The 23,092-nt window shown below is 45.5% G+C and overlaps 1 protein-coding gene and 1 long non-coding RNA gene across 3 annotated transcripts in view; both read right to left on the bottom strand.

The window, feature by feature from the left end:
• MAP2K4 (mitogen-activated protein kinase kinase 4) overlaps positions 1-23,092 on the bottom strand; it is a 139,148-nt gene that overhangs the window by 57,841 nt on the left and 58,215 nt on the right. For both annotated transcript variants that reach the window (XM_045487404.1, XM_045487405.1), the window contains one exon: positions 12,909-13,083. In XM_045487404.1, coding sequence (XP_045343360.1) covers positions 12,909-13,083 — 175 coding nt within the window. The remainder of the gene's footprint in view (positions 1-12,908; positions 13,084-23,092) is intronic.
• On the bottom strand, positions 11,530-12,902 carry LOC123603028. The gene is made up of 2 exons (XR_006714687.1): positions 12,617-12,902; positions 11,530-12,385 (listed from the first exon to the last, which is right to left on the bottom strand). It is a non-coding gene; the product is annotated as an uncharacterized LOC123603028 (long non-coding RNA).

Here is a 23,092-nt window from a genome sequence, read left to right as displayed (position 1 = left end):
TTTACTTAAAAAAAAAAAAAAAGAAAGAAAGAAAGAACGTTAAAAGAATAGCTGTGAAAATACTCGTTTGGGGAAGGCAATTTTTTAACATTTTTAACATTTTTTAACATTTTTTAAAAGAAAAAGAGCTCGTGATCAGAGACAAATGGGGGACGTAAAAGGAAATGATAATCTGGGGGAGATGTCCATCAACTAAAGGATTCTCCCTTTAAGGTTTAAAAAGGTTTTAAAGGTTTAAAAACTTTTTTCTGTTTTTGCCTGTATGGATATACGGACAAGTATAAACACACTCACACTCACAAGACACTATTGTAAAAGATGCCCTCTTTGCTAGATTCTTTTCCTGAGCTGGTTATACAGTTTTCTAAGTTTCCAATTTGTACAACTGTTTGCATTTCGACTATGGGAAATCACATTACGGCCAAAACCTCGAGAGTTACTCTAACTGACTCTTGAGGACCAATTTCTAAAAATACTGCTGTAGCTACAGCAAGGATGCATGCTCCCACATGGCCTGGAGGCCTCACGGAAGCCCCAGCATCGGACTGATATCTCCTTCTCAGTCCTGGACAGGATTCCCGTGAGCCAGAATGGAGAGAGTCCCTGGCCCCGCTCTAACGTTTGAGCTCATCGGCATGGCAGTAAAACCGACTCATCTGAAAGCTGTTCTTTACTGCCACCACTGGCACAAAATAGAACACGGGCTGCTGTGTGTGGCCTGCCGGCCCCCCAGGAAATAGATTCGGCTCCTGGATGCTTGTCAGCGGGTGAACACCTCTTCACGCTCTCTGAACATCTGGCCCACGGGGCAGGCAGTGGGTACAAGAGTAGCTGATGATACACGTCGGGGCTGTTTGGGACTGAGTAAGCAGGGGCTAACTCTTAATTATACGTAAGTTTCAGGATTCTACTGCAACATTTGTTATATGGGAATACTTAATAAAATAAACTCATCCAAAAATCCTAAAGGACTCAAAAAGGAGGATTAACCACTCACACACCTACAACAGTGGTCGCTTCAAATCAATGATTTTAACTCAATAATTCAATAAATGTTCACACTGGAGAATACTTACAGTGGTCAATGATTAACAATAACCAATGAGAGAACAGTTAATAAGAGTCACGACCAAAGACAGCCTTTCTAATAGAACAAAACAATGTGTACGGGTAAGAGTTCTACCACTGGAGGTAAGAACAGCCAAGATTCTCAAATATTCAGGCAGAAAATCACAGAAAACTGAAGACATGAACAAACCCCCCTTCCCTTCAGGAAACTGTCCTTGCCAAACGGGATGCTGCCTGATTCATGGATTGCTTCATAAAGCCAATTAGATCTTCAAATTAAAGAGAGAGGAAAAAAAAAAGCTTTTCTTAATGGAGGGGGATGGAAAATAAAAGTACAAAGGCGTTGCCAATGTATCCGTAAAAATCTCCCCTAACTAGAATGTTCAGAAATCAAATGTATTCATAAATGTCTTCAGTCACAGAAAATTTTCATTCATGCCATAAATTTATTTATTTATTTATTTATTTTTTTTTTGGGGGGGGGACAGAGAGAGACAGAGCATGAACGGGGGAGGGGCAGAGAGAGAGGGAGACACAGAATCGGAAACAGGCTCCAGGCTCTGAGCCATCAGCCCAGAGCCTGACACAGGGCTCGAACTCATGGACCGCGAGATCGTGACCTGGCTGAAGTCGGCCGCTTAACCGACTGCGCCACCCAGGCGCCCCCATGCCATAAATTTAAAAGTTAGATAAGACTGGGGCGCCTGGGTGGCTCAGATGGTTGACCATCCAGCTTGATTTCGGCTCGGGTCATGACCTCACGGTTCGTGGGTTCGAGCCCCACGTCAGGCTCTGTGCTGACAGCGTGAAAGCCTGCTTGGGATTCTCTCTCTGCCTCTCTCTGGCCCTCCTCTGTTCGTGTGTGCTCTCTCTCTCTCTCATAAGAAATAAATAAGCTTCAAAAAAAAAAAAAAAAGAGAAGACTAGAGTTTACTTGAGTTTGGAAAACGTTTTTTTTCCCTCTCATAAAAAATAGAGTTGAAAAGCTCACACAAAACCACAAAACATTTAAGAAAATCATCTCAAGAACCTTAACGTTTTTTTTTTTTAAGTTTCATTTTCAACCAAATATCAGAATTCATTAAAATCACTCCTGCCTTCATTATTGAGTTCTTTTACCTGTCACTATTTTCTTAACCTAACTTAAGTTATTACATGCTCTCAGGACAAATGCAACTGTACTTGTTGAAAACTGAGCCACACTGCTTTTCCAATAATGACGTATTTTCAAATCATTGCAAGTTTTACCTTATTTGGAACAAAATGCAGAGAAGACACTTAAAATCCAAACAAGAATGACTACCCTACGTGAAAAAGCCATTTTCCACAGTGAAGAAATGTATATACTTGAAGCTAAAAAAATATTTTAAAAAATTTTTTTCATGTTTATTTATTTTTGAGAGAGAGAGACTATGCGGGGAAGGGGCAGAGAGAGAGAGGGGGAGACACAGAATCGGAAGCAGGTTCCAGGCTCTGAGCCATCAGCACAGAGCTCAGTGTGGGGCTCGAACTCACCAGCCGTGAGATCATGACCTGAGCCAAAGTCGGACGCTCAACTGACGAGCCACCCAGGCGCCCCTAAAAAAATATTTTAAAAATTGTCGTCTAAATTTGTATTCAAGGTTGTTTCACACTCCACACAAGAGGAGGCAGATGCCAATAAAAACAGCACGTAGCTACAGAGCGGCAATGCCCAAATGACCCCAGCGAAAGTCTTTCGGTGACCCAGAAAAGGGATGCGCTGACTGACCAGTTCTCCATTGTTACGACTGTTAGGGTTGTACGTGGTTCTTATCCAATTAAAAAGAAAAAAGTCCACAGAGCTTCACTTTCCTAAAACCTCCAATCCAACTCATGCCACTGGCAGGGGCCTGGGAATGATGCTGTAGTGATAGTTAACAGGTTCCAAAGGACAAGCTAAAAGTTTCAGCTCAAAATCATCCTCCTGCTCTCTCCTACCTCGTGCATAAAACGCAACAGTGTCCACTCTGAGGACAGTGCCGATCCACGGTGACAGAAACATCTAGAAGTTGCTGAAAGGTCGCTTTCCTTGTGCCTGTGGAACGTGACGTCTGGAAGTCATTGGTAAATCTAAATGTTGACAGCTTATACGTGGCCTTTGTTTGGAATGCCTCAATGTGCGACCATTTAAATTTAAGGCATAAATACTCCTCTACTGATAGTGAACAGCTATTCCAATGTGGTGTCCTTCCAGATGGCCTCTAAATACACCGGGACCTTCACACGGACACGATTCTCGCCCGTTAACTCCAAACCCTACCAGCCCCACTTCCCCCTCGCAGTGTGCTGCTTCTCCTCAGGGGTAAATGACTAGGGATGAAACTAACAGCAGTAAGTGGGAAGAACTTTCCAGTAGATTAAGACCGGTTGTTATAATGCAAAGAGATTGTGGGAACTATTAAAAACCTGTTTGCTCAAGCAGCAGGGGTGGAGGGGTGGGGGCCGAGAAGCAAAGAAGATAGAGGAAAACACTCTCAGAGAAAGTGCTTTCACCCCTTAGAGATATGAAGACGTGTCGTTTCTGCTTGTTTCTCTTCCTGTCCTACATTTATTTTCAGGAACAAGGAGAAGGGGTAGGAGGAAAGGGTGAGACGGCGGCCCAGTCGCTGTTAGGGGATGCGGCTGGGATGGTTCAACTGTGGCAAAAAGAAAAGGGAAAAAGGTTAGCAACACAAAGGCCAAGGGATGAGCCACAGAAGAAGCAAAGGAAGAAAGGCCCACAGGGTCGGTCCTCAGAAGGTCACCAAGGAGCACTGCGCCTGGGTGCTGACTAAATACCCAGCTGGCAGTGATGCTTACGCTCATTCTGACTCAGAGCAAACCCTTACAGCCCCATGTCAGACTTCTCAAAGCCATCTCAGTTGCCAGGGAGGCTGGACATACACCACCGGGGACTGCGCAGAGGCTTGCCTCGAAATGGCCCAGTCTGCATCTGCTTATGTTCAGGTGACATGGGTTCTTCCTGCCAACTCAAGCTAGCAGAAAAGGCTACAGTCAGATGACAAGCTCCACCTCTTGGACAGTCTGTGTGTATGGCGAGGGAAGGCCCTCTGGGTTACCGGATCCCAGTCCTGCTCAGAGAAGGGGAAAACAGCTCATCATATTCTCGAAAGACACAGAATAAAGTGAGATTGATGACAAGTCATATATGCTCTTGATTAAAAACAGCAGCTCCCCAATGTGTGGGACAGATGTTCGTTCCCAGGACTGGATCATTCCAGACAAAAAAGATAAAAGTCATCTGCAAACCAACCAGGAGTCGAGAACTGAGGAGTCCAGGAATGAACTTTTACAAAGACAGACTTGAAAATAGCAACACAGTCAAATAACCTTGCCAAATATCTACCAATTCTAACTGATATTCTTTTCTTGTTTTTGTTTTGAAATGGAGAAAATATGTATGGGGGGAATGAGATGAGGGGACACAGAAGAAATAGGGTAATTAATGTGGCAAGGCATGACCGCTAGGCCCCAGCAGATAAGGCCCCCCAAATTCTCAAACAAAATCTTGTCAGGTTTTTGTAGGGCTCAGGTGAGGGTCCCGAGGGCAGTATAACAAGGTCATTAAGGGTAAGGTCAGTGACTCATACCCCTGCCGCACATGTTCATCTCCAACTACCTAGAAGAAGTTGGAATAAAGTACGAGTATTTAAAAGTGAGAGAAGTGAGTTCCCCGATGAGAAATTAGGGCACGGATACAATGAGACTCCGCAAGGAGATGGGCTCCGTCACTGTACGAGAAATGAGTGGGTGGCTTCAAAGACGATCTGGGTGTTGATTAAGGCAATCTGACATCATGGGCACCTGGGTGGCTCAGTCGGTCAAGCGTCTGACTTTGGTTGAGGTCATGATCCCACAGTTCGTGGGTTTAAGACCCGTGTCAGGCTCTGTGCTGACAGCTCGGAGCCTGGAGCCTGTTTCGGATTCTGTGTCTCCCTCTCTGCCCCTCCCCCACTCATGCTCTGTCTCTCTCTGTCTCTCTCTGTCTCTCTCTGTCTCTCTCTCAAAAATAAATTAAACATTAAAAAAATTTTTTTAAAAAAGGCAATCTGACAAAGTGTCACTTTCAATTTGTCACCTATCCAAACTAGAGCACCAGAAGGTATATACTCTTCAGCAAAGCCGTGCAGGGTCTGTGATCACTGGCAAAAAGCTGAAACTCCAATGACTGTGACTGTGGCTCACTCCTACACGTAATCACTGATCACCAACCAGTGTTACCAAAAGCATGAGCATTCTGTATTTCAAGAAACTGCCAAACAACAACAACAAAAACAACAACAACTACCAAATGTCTTGCCAGAGTGATATGATAGCTAGACCAACCACTCCCAGGACAAAAGCGAAACCCAAAGCTCCCTGTGTTGACCGTCTGTACCAAGTGGACATTGATAAATATCAGCTACACAGAAATCTTAGAACTGACCCACGAGCAAACAGATCATGTGGGATCTTAGGTGAGACTCCTCTCCAAAGGAACTATTCCATTTGAAATCAAAGGAGGTGGGGCACCTGGGTGGCTGAGTCCGTTAAGCATCCGACTTTGGCTCAGGTCACAATCTCACAGTCCATGAGTTCGAGCCCCGCATCGGGCTCTGTGCTGACAGCTCGGAGCCTGGAGCCTGCTTCGGATTCTGTGTCTCCCCCTCTCTCTCTGCCCCTCCCCCAGTTGCACTCTGTTTCTCTCTCTCTCAAAAATAAATAAAACATAAAGTTTTTTAATATAATCAAAGGACGAAAAGAACAAGGATTATCTTAATTGATATAGCTGTGATATTTTGCAAATGTGTCCCGTTCCTGGAATCACAAATGCCAATACTGCTATGCCATAAATGCATTCCATTTGTTAAGCGTTCCTTGCAAAGAACCCTCCTATGATTAGCGTCTGTGGGTAAAATATGAAGGGGGGTCCACTGCAGTCAGCAACCTAAGTCAGTGATGCAGGGGACCGGAGACAGGATCTCACTCAGATCCCCCAAGAGTCCCAGTGGATCCTTACAAACACGCTGCTTCCCCAACAGAAACGTCCAGAATTCAGTTCCAATACAAAGGGTGGAAAACCCCAGAAACCACGGCAGCACGTCAACGTGCTCTTTATCATCCCCTTTGGGCCACATTTTCATTTTCTTAAGTTCAAAACAAAGATTCTATGTTCCACAGCTGCAGCAAGGCTCCTCCCTGCTACCCAGGTTCATCCGTGGCTGCTGGAATCTTCTGAATCGATCACATACAAAAATGCCCACTGTGTCACTCTCACAATGCCGTCACTAACGGCATGAAGGCAGACAGCAACATTAGCCGAAACAAGTTAAAAAAGGCAAGTATTTGGAATGCCGACCACAGATGCAAAATTGGTTTTCACGTCAAAGAGTAACAGATAATAAGTGTGCCTGTTAAATCAATTGTTTTAAATTAGGAAGACATGTTTCTACCAGGGCAGGAAGAAAGAATACTAATTCTTACTTGCCAAATCATCCAAGCCTTTAGAAGCAATTTAATGAACTCTCAATTGTCTCTTGATCAAATTAATTAGTTAATAGTAGTACCTCCTATTCTCCTCACTGAGGAGACTGAGGCCCAAGCAATTCCTTGTACATATCCTCTCTGATGTGTCACCAGAGAACTGGGGAGATCGGTTCCAAAAATATATGGAGGATTTATTACGTCATGGGCAGGGCTGCCCCGAGGGCAAGGTTAATGGGACAAGCTGGACGTGTCTTGATCACCGGCTTCCTCTTTACTAATGACATCATCCACATAAAAAGAGCACAGCCGTAGCGCTAACATTTTACAAGGGCCGAAAGATCATCGGTGACAAGTGACAGGTCATTACTTCCATACCCATGACACCGAAGTGCGACGCAAGTGGAAATGACGTACCACCAACATCCGGGGCATGACCGTAAGACAAAAGCAACAAAAATGACAGGACACTTGCAGGAGGCATATCAAATAGGGGGTCAGATGGTCCTCATTTAGACCAAAGAGCGGAAGACAGGTTCTTCTCCAAACTGCGACACAGGCTGAGCTACAGATTCCAAAGGTTTCCTCAGAGCTCACGAGCCCAGAGCATCCTTCCAATATTGGCAGGCACGGGGTTGCCATCCCCTATCCCTTACATCAGCCAGAACAGTGCTATTTAGTCTATATTATTGATTGGAGTCTACATACGATGCTATCAACAGAAAGAACCCATGGAGGAAAACCGCTAGGAACAAAAGGAACACGTCTCTGTGAGGGGTTCCGAGCTACACAAGACGAGTTAAAAACCAAGCTGACCGGAGGGCAGTCCTACCACAGCCTTTGGATCTGCCCACCTCTGTTAGCACTTTTCACCTGGAACACCGTGACATTCAAGCAACGCTAGGAACATACTGTAACATGGCTCCAGCAGCCACGGATTGCTTAATTAAGCCACAGGATGTAGCCGATCAAAGAAGAGTGGAAGGCCCTGGAATCCAGTCCCAATTCAAAACCAGGCAGCCATGACTTCTGCATTCCACACGTGATCTGGAAAATCAAACGCTAGCACGCACGCTGGCCTTCCAACACGCGGTAGAATTGCCTAACAAAGCGCTCTACGCCGTCCGAAAGGAGCTTTGCAAATGTAAGGCCGCTCCCGTCAACTCTCATTCTAGCGCTTTCGGAACAGTGTGCGAGACCAATGTGTAAGGACTGCAATGAATCTCCTCCAGTGAGCCTCACAGTTCCCGCCAAAATTATTCAGTAAGGGAACTTCTGGTAGAAGTGGCAAGGTGTCCACAGGGGCCGACCCCCACGTTGCCATACTTACAGCACTGTCTGCGTGGGGGAGGCCTACCTAGGGAGCAGATGCAAGCACCATGCAGCCCCAAGGCTGGGGGCGGGGGGGGCGGCTCTGGTCCTTCCCACCAGGCATGAGGGTTAACCTAGGTCTCAACTGTACATCAAGGACGCTGAAGGCGAGATCCAAATACCAAGGAGAAGCAGGAATCGAGATCAGGTTACCAGCCTAGGATGGACCGGGAAGATTGAAACGGATACACCAGTAGAGTTGGAACAGTAGAGAGAAGACTCTGAGGGAGGGTTGAAAGAACAAGACGAGCGAGGCCCATCCTCGAGAAAGGGGAAACGCCTGAAACCCTTCAGTCCAAGGTCATGTTGCTAACTCAGTGTGGCCTAAGCACCTAATCTGAGACAGCCAGTCCGTCTTCCTGAGTTGCACAGATGAGTTCTCAGGTTGAAGGCTGAATGCTCATCGTAGTATCAACCCTGGCAACCTTGACCGGACACGTTCCCATCCCCACCTACCTGCCTGCCATCGGTTTCATCCTCCCACGAGAGGTCAGCCTCGCCCAACGGTCAAGCCTCTAACAAACAACTCCACTGCCCTCCGTCTGCAGGGGCATCAATCCTTTCACTCCCTTGACAACCTGAGGCTGTCATACCACTCCATTCCAGCCCACGGGCCTGAACTCTTTCTAACTCTTCACTCCTGTGTCCCCAGATTTGCTCAGACATGCTGATTCGGATCATCTGAGGACCTGACTCTGCTGGGTGTTTCTCCCAGACGTGAGTTTCTCTAACCCTAGCCCAGAAACCTAATCCTGATGCCAATGCCTTCCTCAAACATTTGATCTGAATGTCGGGCCTTTCCCCATTACAATTAGCCCCGGAAGGGAGCTAACCAGACACCTACTTTACTCTTAGAGGACAGGGTCTGTGTGGGTCTCATTTTTTTCATTTAGTGGTTATTCCAACATCATGCGAAATGGGATATTAAATAAATGTTATTTGCCGAAGATGCTGATTGAAGCCTGAAGTACCCAACCAGAGCCAAAGGTGGTCCCTCCTGAGCTTTAGGAGACCTGGTGGCCAGGACAACGGCTTTGCCCTGGGCAGCCCCGTGACTCAGTCATTCAGGAGACAAGACAAACCAGCTGTATCACTCCCCGTCACAGAAGAGGAAGACCTTTTTCCCACGAGTGTGCGATTAAAACTGAAGGGTCAAGGGGCGCCTGGGTGGCGCAGTCGGTTAAGCGTCCGACTTCAGCCAGGTCACGATCTCGCGGTCCGTGAGTTCGAGCCCCGCGTCAGGCTCTGGGCTGATGGCTCAGAGCCTGGAGCCTGTTTCCGATTCTGTGTCTCCCTCTCTCTCTGCCCCTCCCCCGTTCATGCTCTCTCTCTCTCTGTCCCAAAAATAGATAAACGTTGAAAAAAAAAATTAAAAAAAAAAAAACAAAAAACTGAAGGGTCAAGATTTTCCACATCTTAGGTCCTAATGCTGAACCTCACTGGCAGCTTCAGGAACTGTCCTCGGGCCAAAGGTCAAGAAATTGTTGGCGTGCCTGGGGGGCTCAGTAGGATAAGCATCCAAGTCTTGATTTCGACTCAGGTTACGATCTCCCTGTCATGAGATCGAACCCCACACCCAGCACAGAGGCTGCTTGGGAAGCTCTCTCCCACTCCTGTGCCTCCCACCCCATACACATGCACACGTGCCCTCTCTCTTTCCCTCTCTCTTTCTCTCTCTCTCAAAAAAAAAAAGAGAAATTGTTGTATGTACAACTCTTACACATGCTGTATGCTACCTCGCTGAGTTTGATTTATTATATCTTAGCTGATTTTTAGATTACGTCTTGGAGATAACCGTTTCTACTCACTAACAGGTCTTTTCAGACATTTCTTAGAGGTGGCAAAATAAACTAAACTAAAACTCAGGGGCGCCCCTGGTTGGCTCACTTAGAACATGTGACCCTTGATCTTGGGGTCGTGAGTTCAAGCCCCACATTGGGCTTAAAATAATTTAAAATACCAAAACTAAAAATGAGGAATAATGATAATAAAACCAGGCTAATACCACAGTCCACTTTTGTACAGAACTGCAAATAGGTCTTAAGGATGACTTATTTCCAACATAAGCTTAGTATCTACTAAGTTAACCCCTCCATATTCCCCAGTGCATAGTAAAACACTAGTATAGTGCCTTTCTCATTTTACCAACAACCAGGGAAAACTCACAGGAGTGGGAACCACTGTCTCCCACTCTTTTAAATTTCTGTAGTCCTATCTCAAGGCTAAACACAGAGGGCGCTTAGTAATCAGGCTGTCTACCTCAGACCTAATGTCTTGATCACACACTGTCCCTGGGTGTTTGCTCTTGTCCATCTGTCCACGTGCCTACGTGATAAGGAATACACTCTCTCAGGTGTAATGAAAGGCTAAGCTTTTTCAGAGAGATCCACAAGATACACATTTAAAAACTGCAGTGGGAGGCAAACGCCAGTCTGCAAATTGGTATCAAACTGTCACGTATGTGAATGGAAAAACCCTCTTCCAGTATCATATGACGTCATGGAATCCAATGGCACGCCCCACTGATAGGTTGGTTGATAACGTCACATCACCACCTTCCCCACACTAGACAGACCCACCTGCTCAAGAATTCAAGGTGATGGGGAGCCTGGGTGGCTCAGTCGGTTCAGCGTCAGACTTCAGCTCAGGTCATGATCTCACGGTTTGTGAGGTCGAGCCCTGAGTTGGGGCTCTGTGCTGACAGCTCGGAGCCTGGAGCCTGCTTTGGATTCTGTGTCTCCCTCTCTGTCTGCCCCTCCCCTGCTCTCTCTCTCTCTCTCTCAAAAATAATAAAAACATTTAAAAAATTGAAAAAAAAAAAGAATTCAAGTTGATAAACACGGGGCACCTGAGTGGCTCAGTCGGTTGAGCGTCCGACTTCGGCTCAGGTCATGATCTCGCGGTCTGTGTCTCCCTCTCTCTCTGCCTTTCCCCCACTCACATTCTGTCTGTCTCTCTCTCAAAAATAAAGAAACATTAAAAAATTAAAAAGAACTCAAGGTGATAAACAAACGGAGACAGTACCAACTGATAGGTATAGATGTGAGAGTTACCCATCTGGAGGTCCCATGACCCCCTCCAAGTATTTCTGAAGAGCTGGGATTTTCAAAGCCACGCCAACAGGGGCTCTCAAAATAAGGTCAAATTACAAACAGCAGACAACAACTTCCTATTTTCACTCTTAAATGCCTTCAAAACTTGAATGAGCACTACAGAGTTTCAAAAGTTCTCAAATTAAGAAAAACTTCCTTCAAGTCACAATGAAGCAAGTACCTTCTTCATTTCCCTTGAAAACTTACTGACTGTGGCCAAAGTCGACACAGATTACTAAAACAGATTATGATAACGGTCAACATAGTAAAACACATCGAGTGCAGGCTGAAAATCGCAGGACATAATTATTTAAAAGCTCTTTCCCTAGTACCTGGAAGAAAGTTTAGAGCTTTAGTTACATAGGATAGCTCTCCCTTAAGACCCAGCCAAGTAAAAGCGAGTGTCATGCACAGACAGCATACAGAAGAGCAGTGCAACACTCATCCAGAAAAATCTCAATAAAATGACTTCCCACTTCCATTGCAGCGGCACAAAATAAATACAGAGGGATCATTTCACGTTCCAAGAAGAGTACCAGTTTATTTCAAGAGATAATCCAAAGCAGAGGGTGTAGCCTATGCGTCTTTAGAGGTCTACCGTTCACGTGCAAGATTTTGCAGACGTATGCAGCATCCTAAGAAAAAGGTCCACAGTCGTCATCACAATGCAAAAGAACAATGACCAAAAACGAGGTGAAGAACCATACAAGTTTTCCCCATCATGAATTTCTCATCGGTTTATATGACCCCACAAAGAGAAATGCTCAACAGTGAAGGAGGCAAAAACAGAGTAACATTTTGCTCACAGTAAACTTTAACACAGAGAGCATCTTCTATTAATGTGATGCGAATCCCCTCCCAAAAGTCAATTACGACACTGAGGCGCCTAGTCAATCAAGCCACGTTGAAAAAGTCTCCAAACAGGCGTTTCGACAGGAAGATGATTAGCCGACACTGTCTGCAAACCCATTCTCCATGGTGTAAACTGAGGCATTTACTGCTTCCGTAAGAATTGTAACTCGGATCCCCTTTTGTCTTTTTCTTTTTAAACCGCCACCCCCAACACTGTCCATTTTCCAGTAACATCTGAGACACAGCGAACATCTGCTCGACATCTAAACAAACAAACGGACACGTTACAGCTACGCGGGCCCCACAGGAGTCGGATGGACGGCATCGATGCGTAACAGGCACCGACATCAGCCCGCCAAGGACAGCCTGTGGGGCCGATCTCCACTCCGGGCCACCCTGCTGTCTTCTTCACATGAACGTATTAGGTGGCAGACACTCACAGCAAGGACGGAATGTGACGGCATTATCACGAGGTACGCATTTCAAGTCCAGCTTTCGAACCGGGGAACAGGGCAGTACTGGGTGGAGACGAAAAAACAAACAGAAGCCGAGCCGGTCAGGGCCGAGTAAGGTTGAGGTTAGTGGCAACAGCATGTGCGTGGTTTCCAGGAAACCTTCAGTGAGACTGCTGTTAGCCCTAGCCCCGCACCTTGCCCAACCCAGTGCACTGCCTCTTCGTCCAGCTCCCCGCCTGGCTCGGTGCAGCACTGCCCTGCTCCCAGGGGTGCGGCCGCCCAGCCTGAACTCACCTTGGCAGCGGAAGGGCCTGGAGTTGAAAACACGTTAGCGCATCATGCCAAGGGCACAGCGAACACGCGCACTTCACCCCCTCGGCGCTTCCGGAGGGGAGGGAAACACATGCCAGCGGCCAGACAGCCTGGGGACGATTCACACCCTCGAAGGATTTGGAGAAACGGTTTTACAAACACCCACGTTCGCCACACAAGCCGGGAGAGGACAGAACAACAGTGGAGTGACTGCACCAGGAAGTTGCACCTAACGGCTGAAAGCACCGGAAAAAGAAGGACGGGCGTCACCTACTTTAACTGCCATTATCTGCCCACTTGGTTTGTGGACCATTTTGTTGACGGAACCGTAAGCTCCTCGTCCGATTTCTCCAAGGTCCTTCAAGTCCTCCGCGGTGAAATCCCAGTGCTGCTCAGGAGAGATCTTCAGTTTTCCCGACGATTCGATGCTGTGTGTTCTCAGCCTCTCTCTGTTAAAATACCGGGAAGCAATTGTGCCACATTTTAAACAGGTTTGGACCTTTTTTCTGATAGCTAGCACCGATGAACGCGTGGGAAAAAACACAGTCTGACCTCCAGGGTTTTCGAGGGGTTTTTTTTTTGCTTTGTTTTGTTTGTTTTGTTTTTGTTGTTGTTGTTTTTAGTGGGTTGTTTTTGTTTGTTTGTTTGTTTGTTTGTTTTGTATCGTCTTCTTTTTTTGACACACTGACTTCATTAAGGAAGGCCTAAATTTAGGGAGTCAATGATCATAGCTTTAAGAGGATTCAGAAAACCAAGGTTCCATTGACTGAAGGAAGTAATTCTATAGACTCGTGAGAGCTTTCTCAAACCTTTGCAAAACTGCACTGTTAAATGCAGACGCCCAGGAGTGACAGACCTCATTTCCAGAAAGTTCTTATCCAACCTTACCCGACATTCATACTCCAGGCCCTCAACCTGTGGCACAGGCACTCCCAAACTTTGGTGCACATTAGAATTTCCTGGCGAGATTCTTAAAATCTGGATGCCCAGGTTACCATCTCATAGCAATTAAATCAGAGTATCTGGGGGCAGGAGTCCAAAAGACCCAGTATTTTTAAAGATCCCAGGTGACCCCAGCAGAGTTTGGGAACTAACACCTTACCATACTGCCCTGTCCCTGTCCCTGTCCCTGTTTGTGCCATGCTGGGGTAGGGGATTAGTTACATAAATAGCCAGCAGGCACCAAGAGAAAAACTGTCATGTATTATTCAAACTTGAACCTCTCAGTCTTTGTTCCCAGATATAGCAACGAGGTGAAAACAAATGATTCATGGACAAAAGGACCCACTCCTTACAGATTTTCATTACATTCTAAAACCATCTCCAAAATTCCAACCTGGAGATCAAAGGATGAACTTGTAACCATGCTTTGTAAAAAAGCAAATCCAGGGCGCCTGGGTGGCTCAGTCGGTTAAGCGTCCGACTTCGGCTCAGGTCATGATCTCGCGGTTCGTGGGTTCGAGCCCCACGTTGGGCTCTGTGCTGACCGCTTGGAACCTGGAGCCTGCTTTGGATTCTGTGTCTCCCTCCCTCTCTGTTCCTCCCCTGCTCTCACTCTGTCTCTCTCTCTCACTCTCTCAAAAATAAATAAAGATTAAAAAAATTAACAACAAAAAAAGCAAATCCAAAATGAAAAATGGGAAAACCACCTCATTTGTGTCTCTTTCTCCCCTGCCCCCACAGATCAATACAGTAATGAACTCTATCAAGCCAGGGAGGGCAACATGCCAGAAAAAGATTCTTGAATATCATTGATATTTTTCTTCAATTTCATACGAAATGGTCAGAATCTCTTTAAAATCTGATCAGGTAATACAAGCAAGAAAAGTTGACATGCTTGGTTATTTCTTTTACTTCTTCCAAAATTCAGAAATGTTTTCTCAGGTTACTAGAAATGGATTTTTGTAGCTATTTTTAAGGTTCTCAAAATACTCAGAATTTTAAAATCACTTCCCCAGAATTACCACATATACTAGTATTCATAATTATCATGCTTCAAGACTGTAATTCAAAGACTAATACACTTTGTCTAAGTAACCACTTAGGGAACCCACATTCCCAATGCCAGATTCCAGGATCATAATAAGTCATACCACCAGCTTTTATTCACGCAAATTCTTGTCTCGTTTAGGACATATTTTCACCAACCAAACCTAGTGACGAACTGTCTTAGTAATCTTTTTCATGATGCAGAAGTATCCTAATGTAAAGAAGATTCGTTTTTGGGGCGCCTGGGTGGCTCAGTCAGTGAAGCGTCCAACTCTTGATTTCGGCTCAGGTCATGATCTCACAGTCCGCGAGACTGAGCCCCACATCGGGCTCTGTGCTGATGGTACAGAGCCTGCTTGGGATTCTCTTTCTCCCTCTCTCTCTGACCCTTCCCTGCGTGCACACGCTCTCCCTCTCTCTCAAAATAAAGCAATAAGCACTAAAACAAAAAGAAGAAGAAAGAAAGAAGCAAGGAAAGAAAGAAAGAAACAAAGAAAGAAAAAGAAGGTTCATTTGTAATGATCATTGTTCTCCGATCACTGGCAAGTAAATACCATCCCTATGACTCAGTGTAATCACTGGTGAAATGTCCAGCAGTGGGCAACCGCTGAGCGTAGCTGAAAAACAGTTAAAATTACATGTAAATTGGAAGCAACGTGTTTTAAATTATTCGCTAATTTATGGGACATGGTAGACAGGCTCAAAGGTGATCTCCGCGATCTGTACATCCCTGGGGTTCCCATCGTTGTGTAGGCTCCTCTCTCTGAGTGTGGATGGGACCTATGACCTGCTTCTAACCAAGAGAATGTGGCAAAAGACATCATTCTCATGAATACGTTGTGTCATACAGCATTCCTGAGAAATGAAAGGAGTGTTTCATTACTACCTAAATCACAGAATAGCAAGTTATAATATTACCTATTTAAAGATCAAATTTCAGAATTATGAAGTAGCTCTTCTAATAATTTCGCTTACTGTAGCCTGCTGTGTAGTTTCTGGAGAAGGTCTTTTTTTTTTTTTTTTTTTTTTAAGGGAACAGATTGACACCTACGGGGTACAGGTTATCTTCTTGGACTAATGTAAATGTTCAAAAACTGAGTACACAAGTCTGAATACAGGAAAGTACACAACTCTGAATACAATACAATACAACTGAATTGTACAGTATAAGGGGTGAATTCTATGGGATGTGAATTATATCTCAATAAAGCTGTGAAGACAGAAGATGAAGGGCAGAATGTGGTCACCACCCACAGTCCATTTTCTCATTTAGACTGGAAAAAAGTTGTGGAAACCACAAAAAAAAAACATGCTACGGTTATGCCATCATGAAGGTGTGTTCATGGAGTCTTTGCTCCTACCAGGCTGGCAACCTTCCCAGCGAAACTGAATCAATTTCACAGCTATTGTTTTAAGAGTTAGTGGCTTCCAAAGAAGGACTGGATAGAGATACAGCGCTGTAGTGACCACACCTGGAAGCCTGACCTGACCCTTTACCCTCACACTATAGCAGTCAACCAGTGAAGCAACCGTACCGAGTGCCCGAAACCTTAGTTGTGGTTTTCTATGGAGGCAAATGTGTCAATCAAGATTTAAGTGTTACTTCTATTAGGCATATCAGAAATTCCCAGTCATTTCATTATTAATTTCTTACCTGAAAATTAGTTCAGATTAACTCCACAAATCTGTAAGCGATCCCCAATGCCTTTCTCTGCCTCATCAGTAACTAAGTTCAGCCTATGACCTTTTCTTTACTCTTATATTCAGCCTTCTAAAATGCATGGTAAGTGTGGTCCACATGAGCAATTCTTAACCCAGACATCTTACCCATTCCCTCTGTTGGGCTTATTCAAGAAACAAGCAAGCGATGGAGGTTCCAAGTCTCAAATTAACCCAAATCTCATACAGAAACACAACCCCAGCCCCATATCTAACCACCTACGCAGAAAAGTCCCTAAGAAAATCGGTAACGTTCTCCTCTGGATCTAGAGGTCTTCAACATGGAAACAAATTTTAATAGTTTTTGTTGTAAGAAGACCTGTAATTAGACAATCAAGTGATACACACTCCAGTTAACAAGTGAGCTATACACTTACACATTTAATGCCTACAGATCACAAATCAGATTTAAAGAGTACCCCTCTTGAATACAGTATTTCCAACAGGATGTACTTGGGGATAGATCTCAACACCAGGGAAGCTGTTTAGATACAGACTGATGTCACCATAAAATATTTTCTCTTATATAAAGGGAAGTAGGAGTTGAGTGGCAATAATAAACCTTGGTGATATCTACAGACACCAACATGAAGGATTAAAACCTAAAAAGAAAAAAAAATGGATCCATTTTATTAACCAATTTGAATCAAACTTGAAAAAAATCGGTTCGTGGACACAGTGCATCTTACCACCAGATTCGCTAATTAACGTGAATGGACTGGATCTGTGTCCCCTGTGGTTATATCGTCATGTTCCAAAGACTATGCTCCCTGGCCTTGTAAAGGGATGCCGTATGAATGAAAAAAAAACAGAGGTTCTAGGCCTTCCCTTTTCTACTCTTTCAGGGAACCCTCATTCCCCTGCCCCCCAGGCTTCATCTTTCCATGGAGGGGGATCTGGTGTCTCACCTGAGCCCTTACGGGCTGACCAGAGAACACGAATAAAGAAACTGAACACACTCAGGTCAAGTCCTCTCTTTTGAAACCAGCCTTCCTACACAGAGGGTACGGATGCTCTGGGTGTCCCTCTGTCATGCATTATGAGAGGCTGCCACTCACAGGATGGGGAAGTCTAATTACATGAGGCCACGAGGAGGAGTCAGCAAACTATTCAGGTCTCAAATGCAGAGCTACATTTCCCATTTTGTCAAGAATAAGACAGGGGTAGGGGCTCCTGGGTGACTCGGTCAGTTTAGCGCCTGGCTCTTGATTTCTGCTCAGGTCATGATCTCACAGTTCGTGAGATCAAGCCCCATGCCGGGCTCTGTGCTGACAGTACAGGGCCTGCTGGAGAGTCTCTCTCTCCCTCTCTCTCTCTCTCTCAAAATAAAGAAACAAGCATTTATCAAGGATAAGACAAATCTTACCATCTCTCTCAATTGGTGCCCAATACAAAGGGAATGAAGCCTTTTCCATTTTTTAACTAGACTTCTAGAGAACCAAAAACCAAGATTTTCAAACATTTTCACAAAGTATTAGACAGTAATAAAACGAAGTGCGATCGTGCAATTCCTAGGGTTCAAAGAAAATATAACAATTTCAATGTGACCTCAGAGCCTCCAGACACCAAGAATTTCACCGCTTTGCAGCTAACCCTATAAACTAAAGTCAATTCCCTTCGGCCTCCTTGTACAAGTGCTCAGAAAGACGAAAGACAAATACTTTTGGTGACCTGAGTCACAGCTGTAGCTTCAAAGTCCCAGTTTATTCCACTTCTAGAAGCTCACCCAGAGTCTCAAGGGCAACAAGGAGATCACGTGCAGCCTGCCGACTGCAATTTCTGTCCTAAGATACAATTTCTGGGGGCACCGGGGTGGCTCGATTGGTTGAGCATCTGACTCTCGATTTCGGCTCAGGTCAGGATCCCAGGGTCGAGGCAGCAAACCCCGCACCAGGCTCCACAATGAACATGGAGCCTGCTGGAGAGTCAGTCTCTCTCTCTCTCTCTCTCTCTCTCTCCCTCTGCCCTCCTCCCCAGCTTGCGCTCACTCTCTCTCTCAAAAATAAAAATTTTTAAATTTTAAACGTTTTAAAAAAAATTTTTTTAAAGATATAATTTCTGTCCTAACTAAATAGCAGGCCTAGAGAAGAAAATTAAAAAAAAAAAAAAAAAAAAAAAAAAAATATATATATATATATATATATATACATATATATATACACACACACACACACACACACACATATATATATATATACACACATATATATATATGAATAGCAGAAAACACACTCATGGAGAGAAAAGGTTTCCTGACTCCTAAGCTACACTCCTAAGGGGAAGAAAGGTTTCCTGACTTTTCCTGGAATACCACTTTCTTGAGACTAAGGGACTGTGTTTTATCAGCAATGACTTCCAAATCTCTCATTTTCCCACTTCTCTGTGGATGATTTTATACAGAGTATCCTTAGCTGCGTTCAGTGAATCCTCCATAGGATTCCGCCTTCAAGCACCTGATGATCCATCCGGGGAACTGAGCCAGCAGCCTCCCGTGGCAATTACGCCAGCTGCCAGCCAACACCTGTCCTCCTCTTCTCGATAAGGTCTTCTTTATTCGGGGAAAGATAAGGTCTTCTTTATTCGGGGAAACACTACACGCAGCTAAAACGCTACTCTTCCCAACTGCTATGGAATCACCTGCGCCCCCCCTCCCCCCTTTCCCGCCAAAATTCATGTCAAAGCCCTAACCCCCAGCGTGACCATATTGGAGACAGGGCCTACAAGGAGATAATTATGTTTAAACGAGGTCATAAGGGTGGAGCCCTGATCGGATAGGACTAGTGTCCTTCTTAGAAGGACCCCAGTGGAGACAGACTCTCCCCCACCCTCACGCTTGCACAAAGCAGAGGTCACAGAGCAAGATGGCGGCCACCAACGAGCCAAGGGAAGAATCCTCAGGACGAAACCTACCTGGTCGGCACCTTGATCTTCCCGGCCTCCAGAACTGCCAGCAATAGACTTCTGTTGTTGGAGCCACCCAAGCTGTAGTGTTTTGTTATGATGGCCCGAGCGGATGGAGAAGGCAAACTTCCTTGTGGTTAGAGAGTACGATGAATGCAGTATTTAAAAGGAGCTGAGCTCGGGCGCCTGGGGGCTCAGTCGGCTCAGGTCATGATCTCGCGGTTCGTGAGTTCGAGCCCCACGTCAGGCTCCATGCTGACAGCTCAGAGCCTGGAGCATGTTTCAGATTCTGTGTCTCCCTCTCTCTCTCTGCCCCTCCCCTGTTGTGCGCTCTCTCTCTCTCTCTCTCTGTCCCAAAAATAAATAGATAAAAGGAGGTGACTCAGCCAGAAGGAAGGTCATGGGTTTTTTCTTCTCTTTCTCCCCCTTCTGGTTCTTGTTGCCTGGAATACTGGTGAGGACTGGAGTTCCAATCACCCTCAAGTCCCTTGAGAATGGAAACCATGTACTGAGAATGAGGGAGAAGAAAATTACGGCTCTCTAGACTCTGATGACCATGAAGCCATTTCACCAACCCTACGCCTACCTATCTCCAGACAACATCTCCAGAAAGAGAAATAAACTGTCTTACTTAAGCCGCTATCTGTCCTCACCGCTGATGCTGTTGATATGCAAACTCATTTCCGGTTAATGCAGCCCCCAAGGATATCTTATTTCCCAGTGATTGTCACGGGAGGAGGTCCCTAGCATCTGGCAGTGGTGAAGAGGGAGGGAACAGGTGGAAGTCTGGTCATGACAAAGACTGGGAAGTGCTATGAGCACTTAGTGGCTGAGGGTCAATGATGCTAAAATGGTTTCAAATCCACAGACCAGTTACAAACAGGCCAAGAACACTTCCCTGAATAAAGTCCTTAACTCTGGCATCCCTCATTTCTTACAGCCAGCCCTAATCATCCCTGTTCCCAGAGACTAGCAGTTTCAACCTCTAGGGTAAACATGCACAGACAGACAGACATATACATACACATACACATACACACACACACACACACACACACACACAAAGAAACCGACACAGATACTGTGGGCATCACAAATAAGCAGAATATGTGTGTTTTCTTTTACAAAACATGCAAAATGATGGGTAGAATGAATCCACGCAATACAGACCTTATTAAGACGCAAATGCGATATAAGAAAATTATTTTTTGAAATAAGGGGGACATCTTGTTACATGAAAATCTGAAAGCTGTCATTTCTGAGCCCATATGTTTGCAGTGAAGTCCTTTAGTGTACCCTCTTTGATCACCGACCCTCTGGACAGAAATGACCACTTTGTCTTTTTACTACTTACTGAACACTGAATCATCACTACTGCGTTTTCACTACCATCCTTTCACTGATTCGGACTGATGTGTACAAGTTTCGAAAATCCTACAGATTCCCCTCCCCCTGCAAAAAAATAAAAAACTGTGACATGATGTTCCAGAGCATTCCTGAGACTGGACACTGGGAAAAGCTTTATTTCTATCTAAAGTGTCCAATAAAGCTGCCCGGCTTTGCACATAGGTGGGTGGACTTGTTCTTTGGAGAAATATAGCCAGCACGGCCACGGCTACCTGGGATGTCTCTGGTTCATCTTCCACCCCTACCCTCTGCTAAATCCAGAGGGCACCCTTCTGTGCTAATTCAGCAGCAGGATGAGTACTCGGACAAATATAAAGGGTATGGGCTAAACTGTTAAGCGAGTGCCCACAGAGCCCCATCCACAGCGCCCTTTTCCCTCACGCCCACCTAAAAGGTGATCAGGGGTGAGATCACTCTTTTAAGCTGCAGTTTGGTTTCTTACTCTTAGAGTTGGACTTTTTTTTGCCACTTGGCGAGAAAGTGTCTCTTCCTTGGGTAAGTCCCTGGGAGAACACCCCTGAGCCCTCCTGCCAAGGCTTTGTTTTCCTGCTGCTGCTTCTGCTAAGAGTTATTAGTATATGTTATTAACTTATCGACTGACTCTTGGTCCTGTGCTGTAAATATTTCTCCAGAGCATGTTTACCTTCCATTCTATTTATGAATTTATACCTGTAAAACATTCGGAAACGTGCATGCTCTCAAGTCGATCGTGCCATTTCACTCTGCCACGCAGTATCATTCAAGTTCACTTCCGCGTGTGAAATGGACTTCCTTCCACCATTGCCTTTCCAGCTTCCTGCCAATGCCTTATTTTCTCACCTATCACCTAATCAATAATCCTGTTCCCTATTTATCCAAATTTGCTCTCCCCTCGAGATTTGCTGGGGGTGCCGGGGTGGCTCAGATGGTTAAGCGTCCAACCTCGGCTCAGGTCATGATCTCACAGTTCGTGGGTTTGAGCCCCGCGTCGGGCTCTGTGCTGAGATGTGGCGCCTGCTTGGGATTCTCTCGCTTTCTGTCTCTCCCCACTCTCACTTTTTCTCTCTCTCAAAAATAAACTTAAAAAAAAAACTTGCTGATCCTTTTTTATAAACATCATGATGTCTTCTACTGTGTTAAGAATGCCGTAAAGTGCCGCGTTCAGAGATGCTTTCTCAAAGTCAAGAAGACATTGCTTCCTAGTTCCAGAATGCCTGCTCCCATCTCACAGGGAGGATACGTGTGGCACTCACGCTTGGGCCACTGTGGAGCATCAGGGACACAGACTTACTCTCACACTTGAAACAAGTAAAAAAACAGACAAAGTCTGAGATGGTCTTGAAGACACTGGACGTCAGGCATCAAAGGGCAGTGAACACCGAGAGGCAAGAAATACACACGGTGAGCCTACGGCTGTCCCCAGCTTCCAGTCTGGAGGGGTCCAGACACTGCGAGGGGACGGGGGACCAGGGGGACCGAGGCACCTCCTGGCCGTATCCTGGTGTTGAGCAGACAGATCTGGGTGTCTGAGGAGACCAAGGTAGCCAGAGTCTAAGAAGCAGAGTTCCGGGATAAGAGAGCGCTGCACAGAAAGAGAACCCCACAGATAGGCACGGAGCCCTCCTTGGTCAGCACGCTCTTACAAAGACCCTACACTCGCCTGGGGAAAGAACCCCCCAAAAGGATTAGAGGGAACAATGCCCAGGCTGGAGCGGTACTCAGAACACCCACCAAAGCTGAAAAGCAAGAGTCAACAGGATCCAGCTGTTTCCAAGTAACTTAACCAAAGACTCGTAGGAACGCAAAAACACCTGGCACCCAAAGTATGGCCTGCAATCTAAAACTCAGCAAGGATGCAGAGAAGCAAAATAAGATGGCCCAAAATGAAGAGAAAGATCAACCAATTCTAACTGAGTCAGAAATGGCGAAGATGCCAGAATTAGCAAAGACGATGAAACCGTGTTTATGACTCTATGGTGTGTGTTCGAGAAACTGAAGGGCAGACGAATACATTGGACAGACGTGGGATACACAAAAAGCAACGAAACCAAACGTCTAGACAGAAAAGCTAGAACAGGTCAGGAGGAAACTTTGGGGGTGGTAGGTATGTTCACTAACCTGCCTGGAGTGGTGCTTTCACAGGGTATACGCACGTCAAAACTTCCCAAACTGTACACTTTCACTACGTACAGTTTATTATATGTCAACTACACCTAAGTAAGATTGATGGGAAAGACAGAAAGAGACTGCCTTTGAGCCTCACTCTCCTTGTGGGAAAGGGATGTGTCCATCCCGTGTCTATATGTTCCAACCCTGTCTGTAGTTCAGGGCCCCGGGGCTCAGGGTATTCCCAATCAGAGCACGCACTGCTCCAGAGGCAAATTCTCTCTTGATGCCCCTGTCCTCGAATTCCATACTCTTCAACGGACAGCAGCAAACCGAAGAATATAATCCTCAGTCTGT

This window comes from Leopardus geoffroyi, chromosome E1, assembly GCF_018350155.1.
Source record: "Leopardus geoffroyi isolate Oge1 chromosome E1, O.geoffroyi_Oge1_pat1.0, whole genome shotgun sequence".
NCBI lineage: Eukaryota > Metazoa > Chordata > Mammalia > Carnivora > Felidae > Leopardus > Leopardus geoffroyi.
Note: the sequence above shows the minus strand (reverse complement) of the source record. Positions and strands in the feature narration are given on the sequence as shown.